This window comes from Sturnira hondurensis, unplaced genomic scaffold, assembly GCF_014824575.4.
Source record: "Sturnira hondurensis isolate 20B ecotype Veracruz unplaced genomic scaffold, ASM1482457v3 Scaffold0013515, whole genome shotgun sequence".
In the NCBI taxonomy this organism is placed as follows: domain Eukaryota; kingdom Metazoa; phylum Chordata; class Mammalia; order Chiroptera; family Phyllostomidae; genus Sturnira; species Sturnira hondurensis.
Genome location: NW_028086146.1, coordinates 7,238,085 through 7,259,908, shown reverse-complemented (window position 1 = coordinate 7,259,908; position 21,824 = coordinate 7,238,085). Strand labels below are relative to the sequence as shown.

The 21,824-nt window shown below is 41.8% G+C and overlaps 1 protein-coding gene across 3 annotated transcripts in view; it reads left to right on the top strand.

Moving 5' to 3' along the window:
- The window catches only part of GLIS3 (GLIS family zinc finger 3), a 464,054-nt gene that overhangs the window by 396,070 nt on the left and 46,160 nt on the right, over positions 1 to 21,824 (top strand). For all 3 annotated transcript variants that reach the window (XM_037061760.1, XM_037061758.1, XM_037061759.1), the window contains one exon: positions 2,428 to 2,578. In XM_037061760.1, the coding sequence (XP_036917655.1) occupies positions 2,428 to 2,578 (151 nt within the window). The remainder of the gene's footprint in view (positions 1 to 2,427; positions 2,579 to 21,824) is intronic.

The following is a 21,824-nucleotide window of genomic DNA, read 5'->3' as shown; positions in this document are numbered from 1 at the left end:
GTTAAATGCTCCTTCCCTATCTTAGGGTCACTGTGTCATTTTCCTATTCTTGGACTAACACCTGAACATATGTTTGTCTCTCTATGAAGCTTTTTGAAACCCAAGAAATACTGCTCTCCAAGCAGTAACTTACTGATGTCTTGTATGTGTGTGAATGTTTTTCTTTCTGGTCAGAGTATGGACCTGAGTCATGGGCAGTGGTGTGCCCGTGTGTTTAACATCCAGCTCTCTGTAGAAATCAGCCCCAGTGGGTAGCGTTTGCCAGTTTTCATGGTGCATATATTCTTATTATGATCAATTTCAAGCTATCAACCTGACGTCACGGCATGAAAAGTTTGGAAAAGATACACTCAGTTGACACTCTTAGATTAGTGCGAACCAGCTCCAACAAGTCACTGGAACGCAGAAAATTTGGAAAGCAGAGGAAAGGATTTTTTTAAAAAACAGAGGAAATAAATTGATGATGTTGCCACTAGGAACAAAAATGAGTTTTAATATTGGATTACATTTTTTTACAGTATTTTATCTATGTGTTTTTATATAATTATTATTTTGTGTATGTAATTTTGTTTTGCTTTTATCTTCATAAACATTATTTTATGGTTGTACAGTATCCGATCAAATTGATATAAGATCATTTATTAGTCCTAATTGTGGATATCTAAGTAACATTTCCTAATTTTTGATATTGCTGTATATGATGCTGCATACCACTGGGAACATTGGGTATAAATCTTCCTTCACCTTTTTCCTGGCTATTTCCTTAAGACACAGTTTATGGTCAAATGGTTTAAATTATGGATCTTGGAAAAAGTACTCCCAGATACCATCTACAAAGTTTGTACCAGTGTTCACTTCTACCAGCAGTTTGAAGAATACACCCTCACTGTATCTGACCGCCACTACTTTCTAAAGGTTTTAATAATTTAAGAAGTAAAAAAAACCCTGTAACATTGCCTCTCTTTGTAAGTGTGCTGAATATTTTTTATGTGTATCATCATCCTATGTCACCTTTTTAAAATCGAATGTTCATGCCAATGGCTGCATGGTGAGGCAACCATTAGTTCCTGGACCAGAGGTCATACAAGAGTTTCAAATGACCTGGGATGCCCTTTCCTGGTCATCTGTTCTGGGAGGGAAGGAGAGGGGACACTGAACTTACTCCCCCTGCCACTTACATCTCTGGTTTCATCTTCTGTTTCTGTAGGCCCCAGGCTGACGCCAGCCCAGCCTTACTATTCTATAGATAATGATAGTCCAGGCACAGCGCAGGCAGGCAAGTTCTTCCCCGGCATGTCTATAGGGCTCACTCCTTTGCTTCTCTGGAAGCTTTTTACAAGTGTCAAGTCCAGGAGGTTTTTCCCTGAATCTGATCCCTTCTCTAGAATTGCCATCCCTCACCCCTACTCATGGACTTCCTTCTCTGCACCACTCTGCCCTCGAGAGTGCAAGTTCCCTAAATACTTCCAGTATCTGGAAGAGTGTCTGACGTGAAATAATTGTGGATAAATGCGTATACTCTAGCCCTGTGTCTAAAGGTTTTGTTTTGTCTTGATAAAGACAATATCAATTTATATAATGCCTTTGAGCATGGAGATGGTAACTCTTTGCAATATCTGTAACAAATATATTACTAGGTTTTTAAGGTACTATGTTTTATATAAGAAAATAATTTAATGTAAGTAAATATTGTATTGTGATTTTTTCTATTCAAATTACACTTAGAAAATACTTTTTCATAAAAGGATCAGATAACTTTTCATCTAGACTTTATTCTAACATTTTTATGACTTGATTTTTTCTAACTTTTTAATAAATAAGGAATTAATTTTGTTATTATGATTAAATAACCATCTAAATTTTTTTGGTCATGCAACCTAGTGTCGGGGTTCTGTTTCTGCTAATGACATTGGTTTTCCTTTTAATCATGCTCTATAATATTTTAAAATTTAACTTGTGTATTTTCCTGTCATGTAAAATCTGTAGGCACTAAATCTCAACGGACATTTCTTAATATCTCCAAGATATTTTCACAGTAGTATCTCTGTATTTTAAAAGCACTTCCCAATCTGGTCTAAATATAGTTGAATTTGTTTTGTTATCACTACAAGTTCTGATAAGATACAGAGCAAATAAAAGGAAATAGAATAGGAAGTTGGGTTCTCAGAAGGGAAAATATTAGGACTAAAGTCAAATCCGCCTCCAGCCACATTTTTTTTTCCTGAAGCACCTGCCAGGTGTTACTAGGATTGGAAAATTGACCCTTTTATTGACTCTGTTATGCCCAGTGCTTAACCCGTAGCCGTTGCTTGATAAATATTTGGGGAATGAATTGCATTGAACCTTAGGGCATGATGCCATTCCAGCAAAGTATTCCAAGGAACAGCTCACCTTTTCCACCTGTCTTCTGTTTTCTCCTTCTCTTAGCTGCGGTCCAGTGCAGAGCTCCATCCCGACCTGCTCACGGATTGCCTCACTGTGCAGCCTCTGCAGCCGGCCCCTTCCCCACGAGATGCTGCTGCCGATGGGGCAGTGGAATGCTCCCCTGGGCCTGGGCCTGGGCCTGACCTCTACCCAGGTAATGACAGCCAAGGCAGACCCAGCCACACCAACTAGGCCCTTCACACTGGTTAAACAGAATGCTCACATGAGAAGTTTCTCCTGAAATCATCTATATTTCACTTTATCAATGGACTGAGAATTGTCCCCATCCCCACCTTCCCATCTAAATTCTGAGCTAGGTTTGGCAGCAGACTGGTTTTGTTTTTGTTTGTTTTTCTTTTGTCATTAATAAACAAAGTAAAATAACACATTAGCTCTTTTAGTTCTGGACTTCTGCCAAAAGGTCAGTGCACCCAACCTCCCCAAGTAACTTAAACTTATTAACTGATACAGACTCACCGGAAATGGTTTCCCTGTAAGCCAGGTAACAGCCTCCAGGTGGATTTCTTAACAGAACAGCCATTGTCTTCTTTGCATTTGAAAGTGAAGTCCCAGGTTTCTAAGAAAAAAACCACACCAGTAAACTAACTGGGAGGGATGTCCAACATTGTCTTGTCAGCCGAAGGCGGGGCTGGACAAGTGGGGTTGGAACGGCACCGCCAGGCTGGCTTCTTTCTGCCTGGGTTTGGATAAGAGGTAATTGTGTATTTGGAAGATTTCATGTGTATACTGACAAATAAGAAAGGATTAATGTGTAATAAGGAAGTTGTTTTTTCATTTACTTTCTTTGCCTGGATTTCTGTGCACTTTCCTCTCATAATGGCGATGTCCTTCTGCAGACAATCGGTGAGCATCCTCACACGTGGGGAGCTCTTACCGTCCTGCTACGAATACGAAAGCAGAAGTCCCACCAGCTCCACATCTCAGACCATGGGAATTTTCTATTTTCTGTGAATTGTGAATTCCACTCCCACCCCCATCTGGTTTCAGAACCAGGTTTTGGCAGCAGAGTGGTCCCCCCCACCCTTTTTAAATGTACTAATAGGCCGTAAAAAATTAAGAATTTACTGATGCATAACAGTGGAATAGGAGAAAGACATGCAAGATGCTTGCCTAACTTTCTAAACTTAGTTCTCAGTTGATTCAAATGCCGGGAATGGGGCATAAGCAAGTACGTATTTCAGGGTCACTCATCAAGATGTACTTCACAATGTCCCAGTGTTGGTGGCCCTTTATCAGCTGCTTTGGCTACTTACTCTTGGACATGACACAGCCTCTGCTCTTTGAGACACTAGGACCTGAGATGAAAACTCATTTAAGGAGCTGACCAAACCTTAGAGAGGTTTTAGGTTCAGGTATATATGGATACATGAAATATGCCAATGTACAGTGTTTCCAGCACACATAAATATTTTGTATTAGACATATACATGAAAAAGCATGCCTAGATTTTATTTCTGCATATGTCTGTTTGATTTGCCAAATATTTGACTCATGAACATTTATTTTAGCACATTAAATTAACAATCAGTTTGAACAGCCAATATAGCACTCTCAACTTCTTCAGGCCATGAATCCTTGATTTTACTAAAGACCTGGAACACAACAGTTAAAAACTCAAAACTAACCACAGTCAATTGCAAAATAGCACAACATCTAACATAGTTTCTGGTGATGGACTGGTGTTGTTCATTTAAATCTCTTGGAAATAGATTTGGGAAGCAATGATATCTCTACCAAAACATTAGTACCGATGCTGTATGTAGCATACACTCTATGGTCCATTTTCAAAAGTTAGGAATCACATTTGTCTTGGTGTGTGCTTTTTTATGTCTGGTAGTGTTTTTAAAGTTTTTAAGAGGTTTAGTTTGAAATGGTTTTGTCACTCCAAATACTTCTTTTTGTTTGTGATACATTTTTTTAAGTTTTGTTTTTTTCAATCACAGTTTACATTCAATATTATTTTGTATTAGTTTCCGGTGTAGAGCATAGTGGTTAGACAATCATACTTTACAGAGTGGCCCCCCACATTTCCAGTACCCCAACTGGCACAATATATATTGGTGTTATCTCAATATTGTTTACAGCCACGTGGCTATTTTGTAACTACCAACTTGTACTTCCTTACCTCTTCGCCTCTTTCTCCGAGCCCCCCGCCCCTGCCCCAGCCTTCATCAGTCTGTTCTCTGTGTCTGTGAGTCTGCTCTGCGTTTTCTGCACTGGATCTTCAAACAGACTTCGAGCTTTTAGCTTTGAGACTCCAGCCAATGCCCGCAAGCTGCCACCACTGGCAAGGAGCCTACGTTGCCAGAGTGTCAGCAGAGAATCTTTAGATCTATTTGAATTTTCTGTGACTGTGGGAACATTTAAAGCAGGCAGGTAGCCATCTTCCTTAACTTTATTCCTGGAATAATACTTCTCAAGTTACCGTATAACTGTGAACATTTATCTTCCCTAATTCTTGCTTTATTCCTGCTTCCCTTGGGTTCTATTTTACTTTCTTTGTTCTTGCCTTTTAAAAAAAATGATATTTTTTTCTGAGTAGACAACAAACCCAGAACCAAGCAAGGCAGGAAGAAGAACTAAACAAAAATGTTAAGCCTCCCTTCTTGCTTTAAAGTTCTAAAAATGCACTTGCCAAGAACGCATGTTCACACCAGTTTTAAACCTGTGCTAAAGATCTGGGGAAAGAAGCCAAACAGTGAAAAATGCCAAAGGAAAAGGAAACTGTTTATCAATTAGTTAAGTGTAAAATCTGAAGTGTTAAGGCAATTTGACAAAGATTAAGGCTTGGCTAAATGGCAAAAGTACTTGGAGTCTTTCCCTCTACATTCTGTTATACGAAATTGAGAAAATATTTGTTTAATGATTGTCAAGCACTTAGACTTTTAAGTGCTCATAAACTGATTTATAATAAAAATATTTTGATGGAGACCTGTTCAGTACATATGGGCATAGGATCAGAAGTAGTTCAGCAACGAGCACCATGGTTTTTCAGAAGCTACGATGGAGGACTCCTGTTTGGAAGAAGCCGTGGTTTTGAAGTGGAAATGCATAGTGGGTAACAGATAATGCCTTGCAAGGACCCAAGAGCAGGACAGTTTGCAGAGCATTAGATGGCAGCTCTGACTCAGGCAGCTCTTGCAAGTCTCCTAACATGTTGGCTTCCCGTACTGAAACAAACTTCTCAGTTGGTGAGACAGTTTGATTGGAAAGGATTGCCTGAAAAGACTTTGATTTCTGTGGAAGAAAAGAGTGCCCCAGGTGAAAGCAGCCAGAATCACTCGGGGCCAGGCTGAAGATGATTTTGAAAGTGAGGTGTTTACTAATCTGTTGGGAAATCATGGGGCTCCCCAGCCTGTTCCTCAGCTAACCTGAGGGCCGTTTTGTGCTCTTACAGGAAGGCTGGACAATGATATGCAGTTCTCAACAATGGCTCACTTATATTTTCCACCCTTTTATTAAGAAGTTCTGAACCCACTTGAACAAGAATTAAATTAAAAAATTATTTAAAAAAAGAAGTTCTGAACCCCAAATAGATACTACTATGGCCAGCCTGTAAATTTAGGTGATTTGTCTGATAATCTGAGGGAGAAGAATTTCACAGCCAGCAGATCGAGGTGTGATGCCATTTTTAAGGCCTAGTGCCTGTGTGGAACTTCTCGTCGGCTGCCTGGATGAACTAAGGAAACAGATAAGCTGCAGTGAGAGGGTCTGTCTGCAGCATCGTGGACAGCCTGGCACAGTGCCTGGTCCTGGCAGGAAGTCCATTCACTAACAAAGCTTGGCCTGTGGAAGCAGATCTGTCCTATGAGTGATCACAAAAATCATAGTTCCCTCTAAATTGAAACTGTGCTATGCATTCACTGAAACATGACCTTTGGGAGTGGTTTTAGCCTTGATGGCGTCATAGAGGCCAGTGTGGCTGAGATGTGTGAGTTTCGCAGAAGCTACCCATCAGGTCAGGAGCTGCTGCAGCTGGAGCAAGGACATCTGCAAGAACGAGGGAACTGTATTAATACCACTTCTGTTGGGCTGGGAAATACTCATTATGAGTTAGAGCTGTTGAATTATCCTAATTTTGAATGTAACCTTAGATCTTTCAGGAAAAAAATAAGTGTTATATTCAGATATGACAGGGAATTATGGAAGGAAAATAAAGATTTTTTCAGAGCAGGAATTTTTGAAGTCATATGTTGTCATTCCCTTTCCCTCACCTTCATTACTGGGAAACGAAGGCTTCTTTCTTACAATAGCATCACTTTGTAATAAATAGCACCATGTTAAATTTATACAGGATTTAACATACTTTGTGAAATAGTTAATGTTTCATTTTACTGTAATTTTGTAGCATATGTTTTAATACATTTTCTACATTCTTATTTTCTATCTTGGGACAGCATGCAGATTTGTAGAGGTTAGAAATAATTTTATCTACTAGTGCCTCATATAATCTGCTCTCAAAAAGTGGTCATTAATTTAGGGTCTTTATTAGAATGTTCTAAGTTGGCACACAAATTTCTCAATAGGTTAAATTTTAGAGGCGAATTGTGAAGATTAATAACATAATCTATAGAAATGTCCTTAAAAGGTCATTATTTAAAATGCAGTAATTAGTTGCATTGCCTTCAAAATGTGTGATTTGCTTGGAATCTGCCAGAGGTGAAAAGTAGGCAGAGCCCTTGAAATTGGTGGGGGATGGAAGGAGGCCGAGAGTGGGGTTACAGAGGGGAAAGACTTTTCCAGATCTTTGTCATCTTCTGATGTTGCCTTGAACTGCTGGCAAAGCCCTGTCCTGTTCAGGTAACACCTCTCGCATCTGTGGTTTATCTGCTGAGCTGGATTGCAGAATCAGTGAGAGTAGGAATGCGCCTCATTTTTCTCTTTTGTAGAAACCCACAGTTTAGCCTGTAGATTCTGTCCCTCCTTTGCCCTGAGCCAGCCCCAGCCCTTCAGTGCACATGGCCTCCCTGGGAAACCTGTGAAAGCACCGATTGCTCGTGCTCACCCCTGAAATTCTTGATTCAGTTTTAGGGAGTCCCAAGAATTTGAACTTCTGCCAGGTGTTTGTGACAAGTCCTCAGATGTCACTGGGTGCTTCTGGTCGAGGGACCATACTCTGGAAACCATTGCTTTGGATCATAAAATGTGGGAATGTGATTTCTGGTACAACATGATCTTCGACGGTAGGAGTTCCATTAAGAGTTGCCCCTAGTTAGCCAGATTGGTGGGAGGACCCTTTCATGATGGATATGCATGTCAGATCACTGCAGTGTAAACTTTAAATATCTTACAATTTTATATGCCTGTTATACTTCAATAAAAGTAAAAATTTTTAAAAGAATTTAAAAATTGGAGCAAAATGTTTATCTGAACACAGTGGGATGGAAATCTGCCCACGAGACAATTTAGTGAAGTGGCTGATAGCTGTACATTTACCACAATAAGTAAAATAATGCATCTCTGGAACTCATAATTAAATAATTACAAAGATGATAAAAGTAAATCAAATAGTGAAGAAGAAGAAAAAAAGAGTTTCCCTGTAGTATATGTTTCTGTTTCTCACTACAGAAAACCTATAGATGGATATTAAGCTTGTCTTCCCACCAGTGTTATAATGGCACTGCACATATTTTGATTAAAAGTGAGATCTTATAACCACCCAACTGAAGAAAATTAAAATTCCTGTTCCCAGCCAGCACAGGGCATATTTGTATGTGTGCTGCTAATGTTAATGACTTTTTATGTTTGCAAGCTGCTTAATTTGGTGCTTCAATTTTCCATATCCACATATTCTTTTGTATTCATGTTAGTTTTCATGCAAGATTAAGCTGAATTATTCTGTTTTACAATATGTACAAGTCTTTTCTGTAAAAAATGTTTGTGGGTGAGTAAAAACAATCCCACAACTCCTGAGGAGGAGAGGGAAGCGGTGACGCTGGACAGTTGCAGCTTTATTTCCACTGGGAAAGTTACCATTATGTTTATACTAGTGTTTCTCCTTTCCCTCGTTTTGTGTTATTTTTCTGGCACTAAAATGGGGTATGAAAAGGAAAGGTTGGGTCTACCTTGACGTGCGCCCCAGGCCAGTCTTAGGAGACACATGGGTGACAAGACAGAATTCAGGATAAAATTTCTCAAACCAGGAGCTAAAACCTTTTGTGATTAGAAAGTTTGGGCCACACTTCTGAGCTCAAAGTTCTGACTTGCTGCTCCAACTGAATTACCTTTTAAGGAAAGAGAGAAGTAAGTACTCAAGTTCTGTCTCTTTCATGTGAAGAAGAAAGAAATAAGAAAGTGGGCATTTTCAGGGTGTTTATAGCCACAGTGAAAGTTTGTTTTTCATACTTGTGGGAGCACTGAAAATAAATGTTAAGAATAGTGTGAACTCTAAAGTGAAGGACACTACTGAATTAGCTTGGATGTTACTTGGTACGTTTTACTATTAACAGTAATAAGAGAGCATGTTGCGGGTACTGAATAAAGAGGTATTGTGGGCCCGACTCACTCTAAGAGACCAATAGCACTATTTATGAACGCTGGCTTTTATGGTGTCTTCCTCAATGTTGTCAAAGAACGATCTGCCCCATTCCATTCAAGTGCCCTGGCCGTGACTGGAGCCATTAACGCTGCTTCGGCAGCAGGCATCGATTCATCAGAAGTTACAGCTGCCTCCGTGGCATCTTAACCTAGTTTTCCTGCCTAAGTTTCAAGGCTGTTCTAGCAGCACTTTCATGACACCATTTCTAGTTGCCACCTGGGCTTCGCTTCTGGACTCCAGCCCTGTTCTCTCAGTGAACGCCACTGCCCAAGTCTGGCTTTTGCTTGGACGATTGACGGGCTCTGACTTCAGAGCTGAAGCTTACCCTAGAGGCCTACTACACATAACTATGCCCTAAGAAACCACAGGTTTATAATCTTTATTGGAACTTTTCCCTGAGGATTTAGTAAAAGCCTGGTTTCTACCTTCTAGGGGAGGCAGTAGAAAGAAAACTATTCACTATTAAAAAGAAAAGGGGATAAATTCTTATCAGTGTGCACAGGAAAATGTATAGTATGCTTATTCGGTTTTCTGAGACGTGGATGCACTTCTCAGAAAATGCAATGCATCAGCCACCCCAGAAGGTTTTGTGATGTGTAAAGGAGTGATAGATACAGTCTGTGGTTCTTAAGTGTACTAAGGTACTATGTAGATAAGTAAGGATGGGGAGTATTGAGTGTCTCTTTTCTGAAGTTATGTTATTGGCATGTTTTGTACGATTCCTCTGACCATCTGCATAGATGTCCTATGTTCAAATGGGACATTTTCAAGTGGAAATGTTACTCCTTCCTTTAACTCAAACTTTTTTTCATTTTTTTATTTTTATTTTTTCTATTTACTTAATTATTGTTCAAGTACAGTTTTCTGTCTTTTACTTCCATCCCAGACCAACCACCCCCCCAGTGCTCCCCATCTCCCTCCTATTTCCACCCCCCTTAGTTGTTATCCATGTGTCCTTTATACTAGTTCCTGTGAATCTTTCTTCTTTTCCCCTGAAATTCCCTCCCCTCTCCCCTCTGGTCACTGTCAGCCTGTTCTCTAGTTTAGTGTCTTTGGTTATGTTTTACTTGCTTGTTTGTTTTGTTGTTTAGGTTCCTGTTAAAAGTGAGATCATATGGTATTTGTCTTTCAATGCCTGGCTTATTTCACTCAGCATAATGCTTTCCAGTTCCATCCATGCTGTTGCAAAGGGTAGGAGCTCCTTCTTTCTTTCTGCAGCATAGAATTCCATTGTGTAAATGTACCATAGTTTTTGGATCCATTCATTTACTGATGGGCACCTAGGTTGCTTCCAACTCTTGGCTATTGTAAATTGTACTTCTATCAACATTGGGGTGCATAGGTTCTTTTGGATTGGTGTTTCAGGGTTCTTAGGATATACTCCTAGCAGTGGAATTGCTGGGTCAAAAGGCAGATTCATTTTGAGTTTTCTTAGAAAATTCTGTACTGTTTTCCATAGTGGTTGTACCAGTCTGCAATCCCACCAACAGTAAACTAGGGTCCCCTTTTCTCCACAACCTCTCCAACATTTGTTGTTTGTTTCTTTGTTTATGGTAGCCATTCTGACTGGTGTAAAGTGATATCTCATTGTAGTTTTAATTTGCATCTCTCTGATAGCTAACGATATCGAGCATCTTTTCATGTGTCTCTGGATCCTCTGTATGTCCTCCTTGGAGAAGTGTCTGTTCAAGTCCTTTGCCCATTTTTTAATTGGGTTGCTTGTCTTGAGTGGAGTCATGTGAGTTCTTTGTATATTTTGGAGATTAAACCTTGGTCTGAGGTATCATTGGCAAATATGTTTTCCCAAGCTGTTGCTTCTCTTTTAATCTTGATACTGTTTTCCTTAGCCATGCAGAAGCTTTTTATTTTGATGAGATCCCATTTGTTTATTCTTTCCTTTATGTCCCTTGCTCTAGGGAACATATCAGTAAAAATGTTGCTGCGTGAAATATCTGAGATTTTCCTGCCAATGTTCTCCTCTAGGACTTTAATGGTTTCCCGGCTTATATTTAAGTCTTTTATTCACCTGGAATTTATTTTGGTGTGTGGTGTAAGTTGGTGCTTGAGTTTCATTTTTTTGCATGTAGCTGTCCAGTTCTCCCAACACCATTTGTTGAAGAGGCTATCTTTACTCCATTTTATGTTACTGCCCCCTTTGTCAAATATTAATTGCCTGTAGAGACTTAGGTTTATTTCTGAGCTCTCCTTTAACTCAAACTTATTTCCCTCTTTCTAAGATCTGTTGATGGATTAAACAACACACCAAGTGCTTAGAACTGTGCTTAGCACATAGTAAGTGCTCAGCATCTATCAGCTATCATTATCGTTGCTTTTATCCAAACACTAGAGAAATGGATATTATAGTTCTATAAAGCAGATAGGGAACAGGTGCCACAAATTACAGTAGTCCCCCTTATCTGCAGTTTTGCGTTCTGCCGTTTCAGTTACCTGTGGCCAGTGGTGGTCTGAAAACATTACGTGAAACAGTTCAGAAACAGTGAATAAGTTTTAAGTTGCACGCCATTCTGAGTAGCATGATGAAGCCTCAGGCCATTTTCCCACCACTCCACCAGAACACGAGTTGTCCCTTTTTCCAGGGCCTCCACGCTGTACACCCTCCCCACCCGTGACTGCCATCTTGGTTATTAAACCTGCTGCCACAGTCACACAGGCCTTGTGCTCAAGTCGCCCTCGTTTTACCAAGTGATGGCCCCAGAGCGTAAGAGTGTGATGCTGTCGATTCCGATGTGCCAGAGAGAAGCCTTAAAGTGCCTGCTTTAAGCGGAAGTTGAGAGAGACCACACTCATGAAACTTTTACTACAGTATAGTATTATAGTTTTTCTATTTTATTACTAGGTATTATTGTTAATCTCTTACTGTGTGTAATAGCTACTGTACCATACCCACAACTCCCTTATTTTTTAAAAAAACAGGGGCATGGAAGTGTGAATACATTGGGAATTTAAGTAGTATTATTTACTGAATTAAATAAAACTAAAATATAGTTCTTCCCATTTCATATTTTAGTAATCATACAGCATTTTTTAAATGCTAAGGAAGGCTATTATAGATCTTTAAAAAAACCAGACTGGAATTCAAGAAAACCATTGCTTGGGTGGCAGTGCCTCCAAAAGCACAAAGTATGTGTTAGCATTTGATAGGTGTCAGAGTTTCTGTATTTAAAAAGCGTATGGTTTGTTTGGTTTTGTTTTATAGAGACGGCGTGCCACCCTTAGCTCCAACCCTGGCTCTTCCCTCACTGGCTGTTTGGTTTGGGGATTTACTTTCCCTCTTCCCTAAAGTGGCAGTGGGGACACTGATTCCCTAGGGCTGCCGTGAGGGCTACGTGGTACCGCATGTGAGAGTTCCAGGCCCTCGCTGCGGCTGGGAGGTGCTCGGTGTTCCTTTCTTGTTGTCCTTCCTCTCTGCTTAAAGGCTTCGAGAATTACTCATGAACCAAGTCAATGCCTGGGACGGGGACCGGAACCCTCCTCTCCATTCCTTTTAGTACTAGGGGCTAGTTTTAAGTGGATGTCCTGAGATACAGTATTCCTTCCAAGAAGAATTCAAGTCAAGACGAGGACCCAGAACTCCCATATTTAAGACCTGTTTTCAGATCTGTAAGTAAGACAGTTTTTTTAATCACCATTAATTTGGGCTGGTCATACAGAGTACCAATGTGCCAGATTGAAAAAGTGAACTTAACCAACAGTAATGAATCTGTGAGGGTGAGGCAGATGGAGGAAAGAAGAAAGAGGATCCGTGGCCTTGACTGGTACAGTTGTACCGTCATTGTGTGGGCCTTGCTGAGGCCTTGGTGTCCCTCCTGATGCCATTAAATAGACTCTTCCAGGTCATGTCATTTATCTCAAAGTATACTCTAAGGTGTCAAGAAAATGATTCTTTTTATTTTTAATTTTGTATTATTATTCTATTACAGTTGTCCCAATTTTTTCCCCCTTTGCCCTCCTCCACCCAGCCCACCCCACCCCCCTCTCCCACAGTCCATCCCCGCACTGTGGTCCATGTCTGTGTCCATTCACACATGTTCTTTGGCTAGTTCCTTCCCCTTCTTCCCACCGTTATCCCCACCCCCCTCCCCTCTGGCCACTGTCAGTCTGTTCCATGCTTCCATGCCTCTGATTCTATTTGTTTGTTTGCTTATTTTGTTCATTAGATTCCTCTTATAATATCACCTATAAGAAAACTATNTCCATGTCTGTGTCCATTCACACATGTTCTTTGGCTAGTTCCTTCCCCTTCTTCCCACCGTTATCCCCACCCCCCTCCCCTCTGGCCACTGTCAGTCTGTTCCATGCTTCCATGCCTCTGATTCTATTTGTTTGTTTGCTTATTTTGTTCATTAGCTTCCTCTTATAATATCACCTGTAAGAAAACTATTCTTGACTACTTGCCAAATTTTAGAAACAGTCCCTTAGTCTTTGCATGTTGGTTCTAACTATATGTAGTTAAGGAGCAACAGCCCATTTATTACCCCTCTCAAGCCCAATCTGGCCTGCCTGCCTCCTGTTTCTGCCTGGCCTCAGAGGGTGGTTTTAAGATTTCTAAATCTAAAATGTAAAAATGACTATTAACCTTTAGATGAGAACAGCTGGTCAAAGAACTGAGGGCATTGCCTCTTGCCCGTAAATCCTAAAATATTATTATCTGGCCCTTTACAGAAAAGATTTCCTGGCCCTTAGTTTATACTTACATCTGAGACATTCATCAGTGATTGAACTGAAAACAAGGGAGCTTATGGCTTCCATGTATTTGATCAGATTTTATTTTAAAAGTCTGTCAGTACTTAGAGGCTTTTGTTTATCCCCCTAATATTTTAGATTTAGCACATACTTTAGTAGTCTACTAGCCCATAAGGTTTTTAGATATTTTTAAAGAAGGCCCAATACTTTAAACAGGTAACATTGGCAGGATCCAGACCCCTTGGACTCCAGGCTGTTGCCCAGCGCTCCGGCTCCTCCTGGGGCGTTCTATGGAACGCCAAATGTAGCGACTCTCCAGTGGAATTCCTTGTGATAGGTGAAAGTCACCGCATGGCAAGCCAGCGTCTGCAGAAATCGCCTTGGCCATGGTGGAAAGGGTGTGAGCCCTGACGAATGTGGTTTTCCCTGAGGCAGCAGCTCCCTGAAGACTGACATGACGCAGCTCTGGTTTTGATGAACCCAGGGCTGGCGGACGTAGCAGAGGGGACAGTCCTTGTTTTATTCTGCCCAGGTCTATTTTTGCTGAAAAGAGAAGAATCTCAAACCTTTGAATATCAATGATTATGTTTTTCTAAAATGTAGTCCTCTTGTTGACATATAAAGTAATCCCCAAAGGAAAGGCAAAATGTTGAAACTTGAGGAACCATCTGGTCACATTCCCACAGAGAAGACGCTTCCTTCCTCAGAGTGTGCTTTCTGCCAGCAACAGGGATGCCTGAACTTTACGTAAATGAAGACCAGACCCTCCAGTCCAAGGTGGAGATAGAGGTCTTCAAATCCAAAGGCCTTGAGAAAGGATATGGAGGGGCATATACTTGTGAATAACTTTTCAGAGTTTATCTTGAGAGTAAACTAGGAGGTAACACTGAGCACCTAAAGGCTGATGGAAAGAGCATCCTTTGTGGACCAAGCGAGGAAAAGGGAAAAGGGAGTTCTCTGGAGTCCAAAGAAAACCAGCTTCATTATCTATACAGTTTTGCCCAGGGCTCGTGGTAATTGCAGACTTTGGTTCCCCGTTACAGAACAGTTCCCGAAAAGGGCTGTTGCTACACCATTTTGCAGAGCTAGGAACGGGAGGGGTCTCCAGAGCAGAGTGCAGTGACCGTACTTCAGCCTGCAGTTGGCTGGACGAATACTGCACTGAAAATTGGGTTGGCTGTCAGTGCTAAAAGCCTCATTCCAAGAAGCCTTCACTCTGAAGTCTTTTCAGGAGTCACCTGGAAGTGGCCACTGGTGGGTAGGGTTACATCTGTAGCATCTGAAAGGGAGCAAACTTCTTTTTCATTCACATGGAACCAGTAGGAGATAGCTAAGGAATGAGTAATGAGGACTTAGAGCACCGAGTACTTTTTCCCAAAACTTTGGGGTTCATTAACAAGTTGGACCCAATTTCTAAATAAGTAGGTGAGGATCACTCCTATAAGAGCTTCTAGGAATGGTTGGCCCTGCCAGCGCCACCTTCTTCTCTGTGTCCTCACGCCCTGCCCCAAATGGAAGGTAGTGTCACATACTGACTTTCTCACAGGGTAGTCTGAGTCGTTTGCCTGTCCAAACTGACTGTCTGTGTTACTAACTCTGTGAGTGAGCGGGTGAGTGAGTATGTAGGTGGGGAAGCAAAGGAAGAAAGATAAGGTGTGAGATGTGAGGTTAGATTGGCATGCATTGTCTGGAGAAAGACCCAAGAGGACTCCATGCAGTGCTGGTCCCAGAGAAGCTGAGGGAGCTGCCAGATGATGCCATTCGACTTGTAACAAAGTGTCTTTGTTCTGAAATGCAGATGTTTCAGGAGCTTTTCCTAGCATGGAGTTAATTATATCTGGTATTTCAGAGTGTTTGATGGTAACCTTTGGCATTTACATGGATATCATCAGCCATTATCTTCTAGTTGTATCGCTGTGTAGTCCAGAAAAGCATGTAAGCATGTATCCTTTCAAATACTAATAACTCCTTCCCTGGCTATAAATACAGCTGCATGATGTGGAAATGTAATTGGGCAGCCTACGTAGGAGTTTGGAGCTCATGTGGGAATATCTATTTGTAAGAAAACCTGAATATTCATGTAACTATGCAGACATCAATAAATTCTCATTTTACCTTATTTATTTCTGTTCCCCAGTGAACAGCAGTGCTCTTAAGCTCCAAGTTAATAGGCATGTTCTTTAGAGATGTACCCTCTCTTACCTTAATAGAACATCTCCCTAACACAGTTGTTTATCAGTTGCTAGGTAGCTCTCCCATCAGGTGACACAAGTATGTTTTCTTTGTCTCAGTGCAGTGGTGACAGTTACCATTGTTTGCCATCAATTAGCTTGGGGTAGCATGTCAAAGATGTACCGGTGGTGTCATTTTAGTCTGACAGCCACCCGATCAAGTTGAGAAGGGATTGTTTCATTATCCTCTTATCAGGGCTGCCGGATAATGATACTCTACGCTGCGGAGTAGGAGGGGGGGAAAGACAGGCAGAAAGAATAGATTTTTAGGGATCGGCAGTATTAAAATTATTCATGCCTCGAGGAGAAGGGAAAGATTAGAGCAATGACTGTGCAAACCCTTGAGAAGCTACTTTTTCGTGACACAGGTGGAATGTGGAATGATGCCCTTCCTGGTGGAGAGAGAGGAGGGGGAAAGTGCCCAGACCTCAGGAGGAAAGAAAGAGAGAGACTAGCCCCTTTTACTCATAGGCAACAAGGCAAGGATTAGCTGTGGCATCTCTCCATTCTCCAATTAACCTCAATATCAAATGCAGCCTTCCAAGTGACTCTGACGAGGCCTTTTCCTTGTTAGAAAACTCTCTCTGGTTTGTGAATTTAGGTCGGGAGAGCATTTTCCACTGAAAGGCAGTGCAATTAAATTGCTCCAGGGTGAAATGCAAAGAACTGCAGAAGGTATTGGGGCCTCAATTTTCACTCTTGGGGAGCAAAACTCTGATCACCCCCAATTATTTGTCATCTTCTGCAGAATGACTGAAGGGAAGTATTTTTTTGAACTCTGAATGTTAACCATGGCTGGATCCCTTTGCTCTTGGAGGAACAAACAAAAAGAAGTGCTGAAAATATAACACTACTTCAAGATAAACTAAGCTTCAAGAGGGACAATTGTGTTGACATTTTAGTAACAGCCCATTTTCACTCCTTAACAAAGTGCAGTCATGCATGAAAATGACTTATCTTTTAAACTGAAACTCATTATGGATTGTAGCTCAAGGTGTGTATTACTCATGCAAAATAAAGTGCAGCATTTTAACCCCATGAGGATTCTTTCTCAGGCCCTGAACACTTTGTAGCAACTTGCACTAGAAAAAATTAAACAAAAGTGCTTATCACTAGAGAGTATGATGCGTATACTCTTCTTCAGTTTAAAATGCCCTAGTCCACAGTTTATATTTCTATGCACCCTCAGGGAGGAGGACATACGCCAGCGATTTTCAACCTTTTTCATCTCATGGCACACAAACTAATGACTAAAATTCTGCAGCACACCAAAAAAAGTGGTTTTGGCTGCTCTGACAAAAAAAAAAGAGGTATAACTGTGATTGATTTACAAAAAGTCATGGTAGTAATTACATGCCCTTTTTGCTCCGAAGTGACTTTTTAAAAAATCAGGTGCCTATGAGGATTTCTGCTAGCAAGAATTGACCATCAGAAGCAACCTTATTAAGTGACATGGCCAATAAGGTCAGACTCTATTATACGACCTCTATATTTTTGGTTCAAGATATAGGGCATTCATACCAGACAGCTATTGTGTTTACTGTTGTCATTTTTTTATTTAGCAATCTAAGGGAAAAGAGGTCAATGCTTCTGACTAAATGGTCAGATATCTCATGCTTTAAAAATCCTTGTGGCGTACCTCTTAAAAATTGCTGTCATACACTATTGAATATTAACCATTTTGGAACAACTATGCCGTGCTCTTTCCTATTGTGTTGATAATAGTAATCATTACAATAACATAAACAGCCTAAGGGTAGCGACAGTGGTTTATTGAGTGCTTAGCCACAGCCCAGGCATGCATGTTTGGGGCATAGTATATAATCCCCCTCACCATCCTGTGAGATACTCTTATTTAAGATGAAGAAACTGCACTGGCTGGTATGACTCAGTGGATTGAGCACTGGGCTGCAAAGCAAAGGGTCACTGGTTCTGTTCCCAGTCAGGGCACATACCTGGGTTGCATGAGAGGCAACCACACATTGATATTTCCCTCCCTTTCTTTCTCCCTCATTTCCCCTCTCTTTAAAAATAAATAAATAAAATTTAAAAAAGAAGGATGAAGAAACGGAGCTTAGGTTAAGTGACTCGCCTGAGGCACATTGCTAGTAATTGGTAAAAGCTAAGATTCAAAACCATTTGACTGCTGGAGGTGCACTTTATTCTCTGAGTAAACACCCCAACACATGGTATCTCTCTCTAGCGCCCAGTTTCTGGTGAGGCCAAAGTAGCCAAAGTCTTCATTGTAGGTGAAGTGTTTCCTGAATCCTTCCCAGGTTCAAATTTCTCCTGGGAGAATGGGGGTAAGAGTCAGAGAGACAAAACTAAACTCACCATTTGCACAGAGCCTCTGTTCTTCTTGATATGTCCGTGCAAGTCAGCAGAGCCTGGTTTCGTTCACTGGCTTACTCTTTTGGGCCAGGACCCTGGAAATACTGCCTAAGAAAAGGACAGGAAGCCCATACCTCTTGCCGTGTACCAGCCACCAAGTGTTAAATGTCATTTCTCCAGGCCCTACAATTAGAGCGATACCATGGCTTTTAAGTACTTACAAATGACTCCAAATGCATCTTTACTGTGACAGCTCGGTGGCTGCAGGTCTGCACAGCAGATTCTTCGTGCATTATTGACAGAGGCGGCGGCCTTTCAGCCAGCGACATCGTGCTCACTGGTGGTAACAAGTGCACGTATCTGATTGCTCATGACTTCCCCCCTTCGCCTGCCGTCTTTCCACCAGTAGGTCGATGTGCCTCTGACAGGCATCTGAAATCTTTATTTGGAAAAAAGCATATTTCCTGCCAGCTGTTTGTCTCCCAAACCAAATAATTCCTTTAATTTCTTGCCTGAATGAATTTTGAGAGCTGGAAAATTTCTCTTCTCTATGCTCAGGTCACTTTGGTGCTTTTGGGATGGGTAGAAACAGAAGTGGGAATACACTTTTTGCATCCTAACCAGCATTTCGGTGGCGAAGGCTCTCCATGTGCTTGGTGGGGGGAAGTGCCTAGTTTCTCCAAAGAGCCTTTGCGGATGGAGTGCTGAGGTGTTCTGACATGACATCAGCACTCTTATGCTTGCATTCGAGACATGTCATGTTGTGGTGTTAGGGTTGTATAGTCTAAAATCAGGCTTCCTAGGTTTGAATTCTAGCCCCACTGCTTATAAGCTTCATAACTTAGGTAACCCAGTCAGGAACCCCATCAGGCCTCAAATTCCTTGTCAGTAAACTGCGGAAAGGTTTACAGAATACTCTGTAAATGTTAACTATTGATTCTAAGAGACAGGGCGGCAGGAAGGTGAAAGGCACCTCAGATGTGGTGCAGTGCTTCCTGTCCCAAGTGCAGTCTCGGGATCAGCAGCCTCAACATCGCTAGGAACTTGGGGAGTTTGGTAGAAGTTCAGAATCTCAGCACTCCCTGCCTCCCAGACCTAGTGAATCAGAATCAACATTTTGCCCTGGTGATTTGTTGGCAGGACTCTAGATGCCCGTACAGTTTTCAGTAGCAGTGTGCCTTCCACTTGGCTGTTTTTCAGTACACCCCAGCCTGGTGAGGGAGCTCTTCCCTGTCTCTAAAATGGTGAAATCATAGTTACCAGACAGGGTCAGTGGCAGCCTTCCCTGGTTCTGGGAATGGGCCTGAGAGAAGTAGGCTTCATTTTGAGAAGTTGGCTTCATTTTGAGAAGTAGGCTTCATTTTGAGAAGTTTCTCCCTCCTTTCCTCCCTCCATCCATGGAGTGAATATGTGAGAGCCAAAGTATCATCATGGCGCCTTGTCTATATTCATCAGAAATAGAGATTAGTTGTTTTCATTTGGGTAGAGACAGAGAGATGCCTGTTACCAAAACTCAGGTTAACCTTAGCTAGTTGAAGGCGCCAGCCTAGACTACCCTGGTCCCATAACCGGTGAGATGGTATCTGGGTACCCCATAGGTCAACAGATGCTGCTTTGTCAGTGTTATAAAGCTCCCCTAAGTCACCTCTACCTACCGCCACAGGAGATGGGCTGGGGGACAGCAGTAAGCCAAGCCCCAGAAAGAGAGAAAGCCCAGAGCAGCAGGGGCGCTAGCTCCTGGTCCTCTGCTAAAGGCAGGGCTCATGAATTCATTTCAAGGCCAGGCTTTTATTTCCTTGGGGAGTCCACCATCTCTTAATCACAAAAGCAATAAGAATTTCCAATATGTTCTCTGCCGTGCCTAATCAGTTGTTCCAGCTGCCAGTCATCAGCCCCGACTGGAGGTTCACCTCAAAGCCCTCTTCCAGCCTTCAAAGCGGCACTAACCCCTGAGGTGACACCGGACAATGAAGGCCGTCCCTGTGGGCAGCCTGTGTGTGCCGCTTGATTGGATCACAAGAGTTTTGTTAATATTGCCCTGGATTCTGGAGGAATCAGTTTTCTTTCTTACGCTTTGATCAATAGGCCTCAGATGCCTCATTGGTTGAGTTTGGAAAATCATTTTGAGTGTGTATGGAAGGAAATTTTTCCCTTTGTGAATGACCTTAGAATTGCACTCTAATGTGGAGATTTTCTTCCTGGGGTTAAAAAGTCACTTAGCAAAGCCAGAGCATTCGTCTGGAAGCGTGTGTTGAGGTGGGAATGTTTATGTAAAGCCGGCAGGTACTCAGACTTCAAACACTGAGAGACTAGCACCTGCTTGGTGCAGAGTAGGGGCTGGAAAAGTGTGCTTGAATGAATGAATGAAATAATATGCTTAGAATGTATTAAGTTGGAACCCTGGATGTATGACTGCAATATCATTGGAAATTTCTAGTAGTTGGTGTTAGTAGGAGAGGCATTCCTTGTGCCATAGTGAAAATTTCTAAGAAATGTGGATCTTTGGTAGCAGCCAAGGGCAATCCTACTGAAGTTGCAGCTCTCCGACTCCAGAATTTTATCCATTTTATTGGAAAAGTATATAAAATGAGGGTTGCATATATATTGGAAAGACATGCTTTGTCTTCCGTTACTTCCTCTAAATCTCTGGTCATTAGACTGGTCACAGGCAACATCCACAACCCACAGACTTGCTCTGGACTGTGCGCACCAATGCCTCTATGTCGACACTGAATTAGAAACTTCTGCTAAGTGATCTCACTGGAGGAGAGTTTGTCCTATACTTTCCATCCCATCTGTTAGAAAACATGCAAGTCATGGGCCTCCTTTTGCTGAGGGATAATTTCTTAGGCCCTGTATAAGAAACTGTCCAGCATACTTTCCAAATACAGACTTCGAATTGTACCCTAAAGTCTTCCCTTTCTCATTCTTGCGGGCCCCGGTTCCAAGGACCACTGCCTGTTCCACCAGCAGTAGCAATGGATGGAATAGCTGTAGTTGCATGTTTGACTGTTGCTCAGTCAATACTTGACCTCAGCACAGCTGTAGGGCATGTCTCTAAGACTTTGGTGCTGTACCTGACATCTCATATGTCCTACCTTACGTCCGCTCCACCATCTATTCCACCTATTCTGTTGCTGTGGCAACCATCTGTACCAGTATTACTGGGTAGGTTCTCTCCTCAACTGTACCATGGATCTCTGGCTTTCTGCCCTCGAACTTCTTTGATGCCTTGGTACTGGGCATATCTGAGAATCTTTATCCTACTTGAAAGTGTGAGAGAAGGGTCCCCTGGGGCATCCCTCGACTAGTGGAGAATAGGAGCCAGTGGGTAACTGTTCCTTTCTGACCCTGGCCTACTCATTGAACCCCAAGATGGACTGTATTGGCTGACACTTAGATTGTGCTCATTTTTACTCACTCAAGAAACCAACATGAACGATGCTGTTGGAGATACTAAGCACTGAGGGTATCTTGTTCCCTAGTTTATCCCTGGACCTAGCTCAGTGCTTGCCACATGGTAGGTACTTCATAAATATCTATGGAATCATTGGCTGTTGAGAGGGGAATGAAAA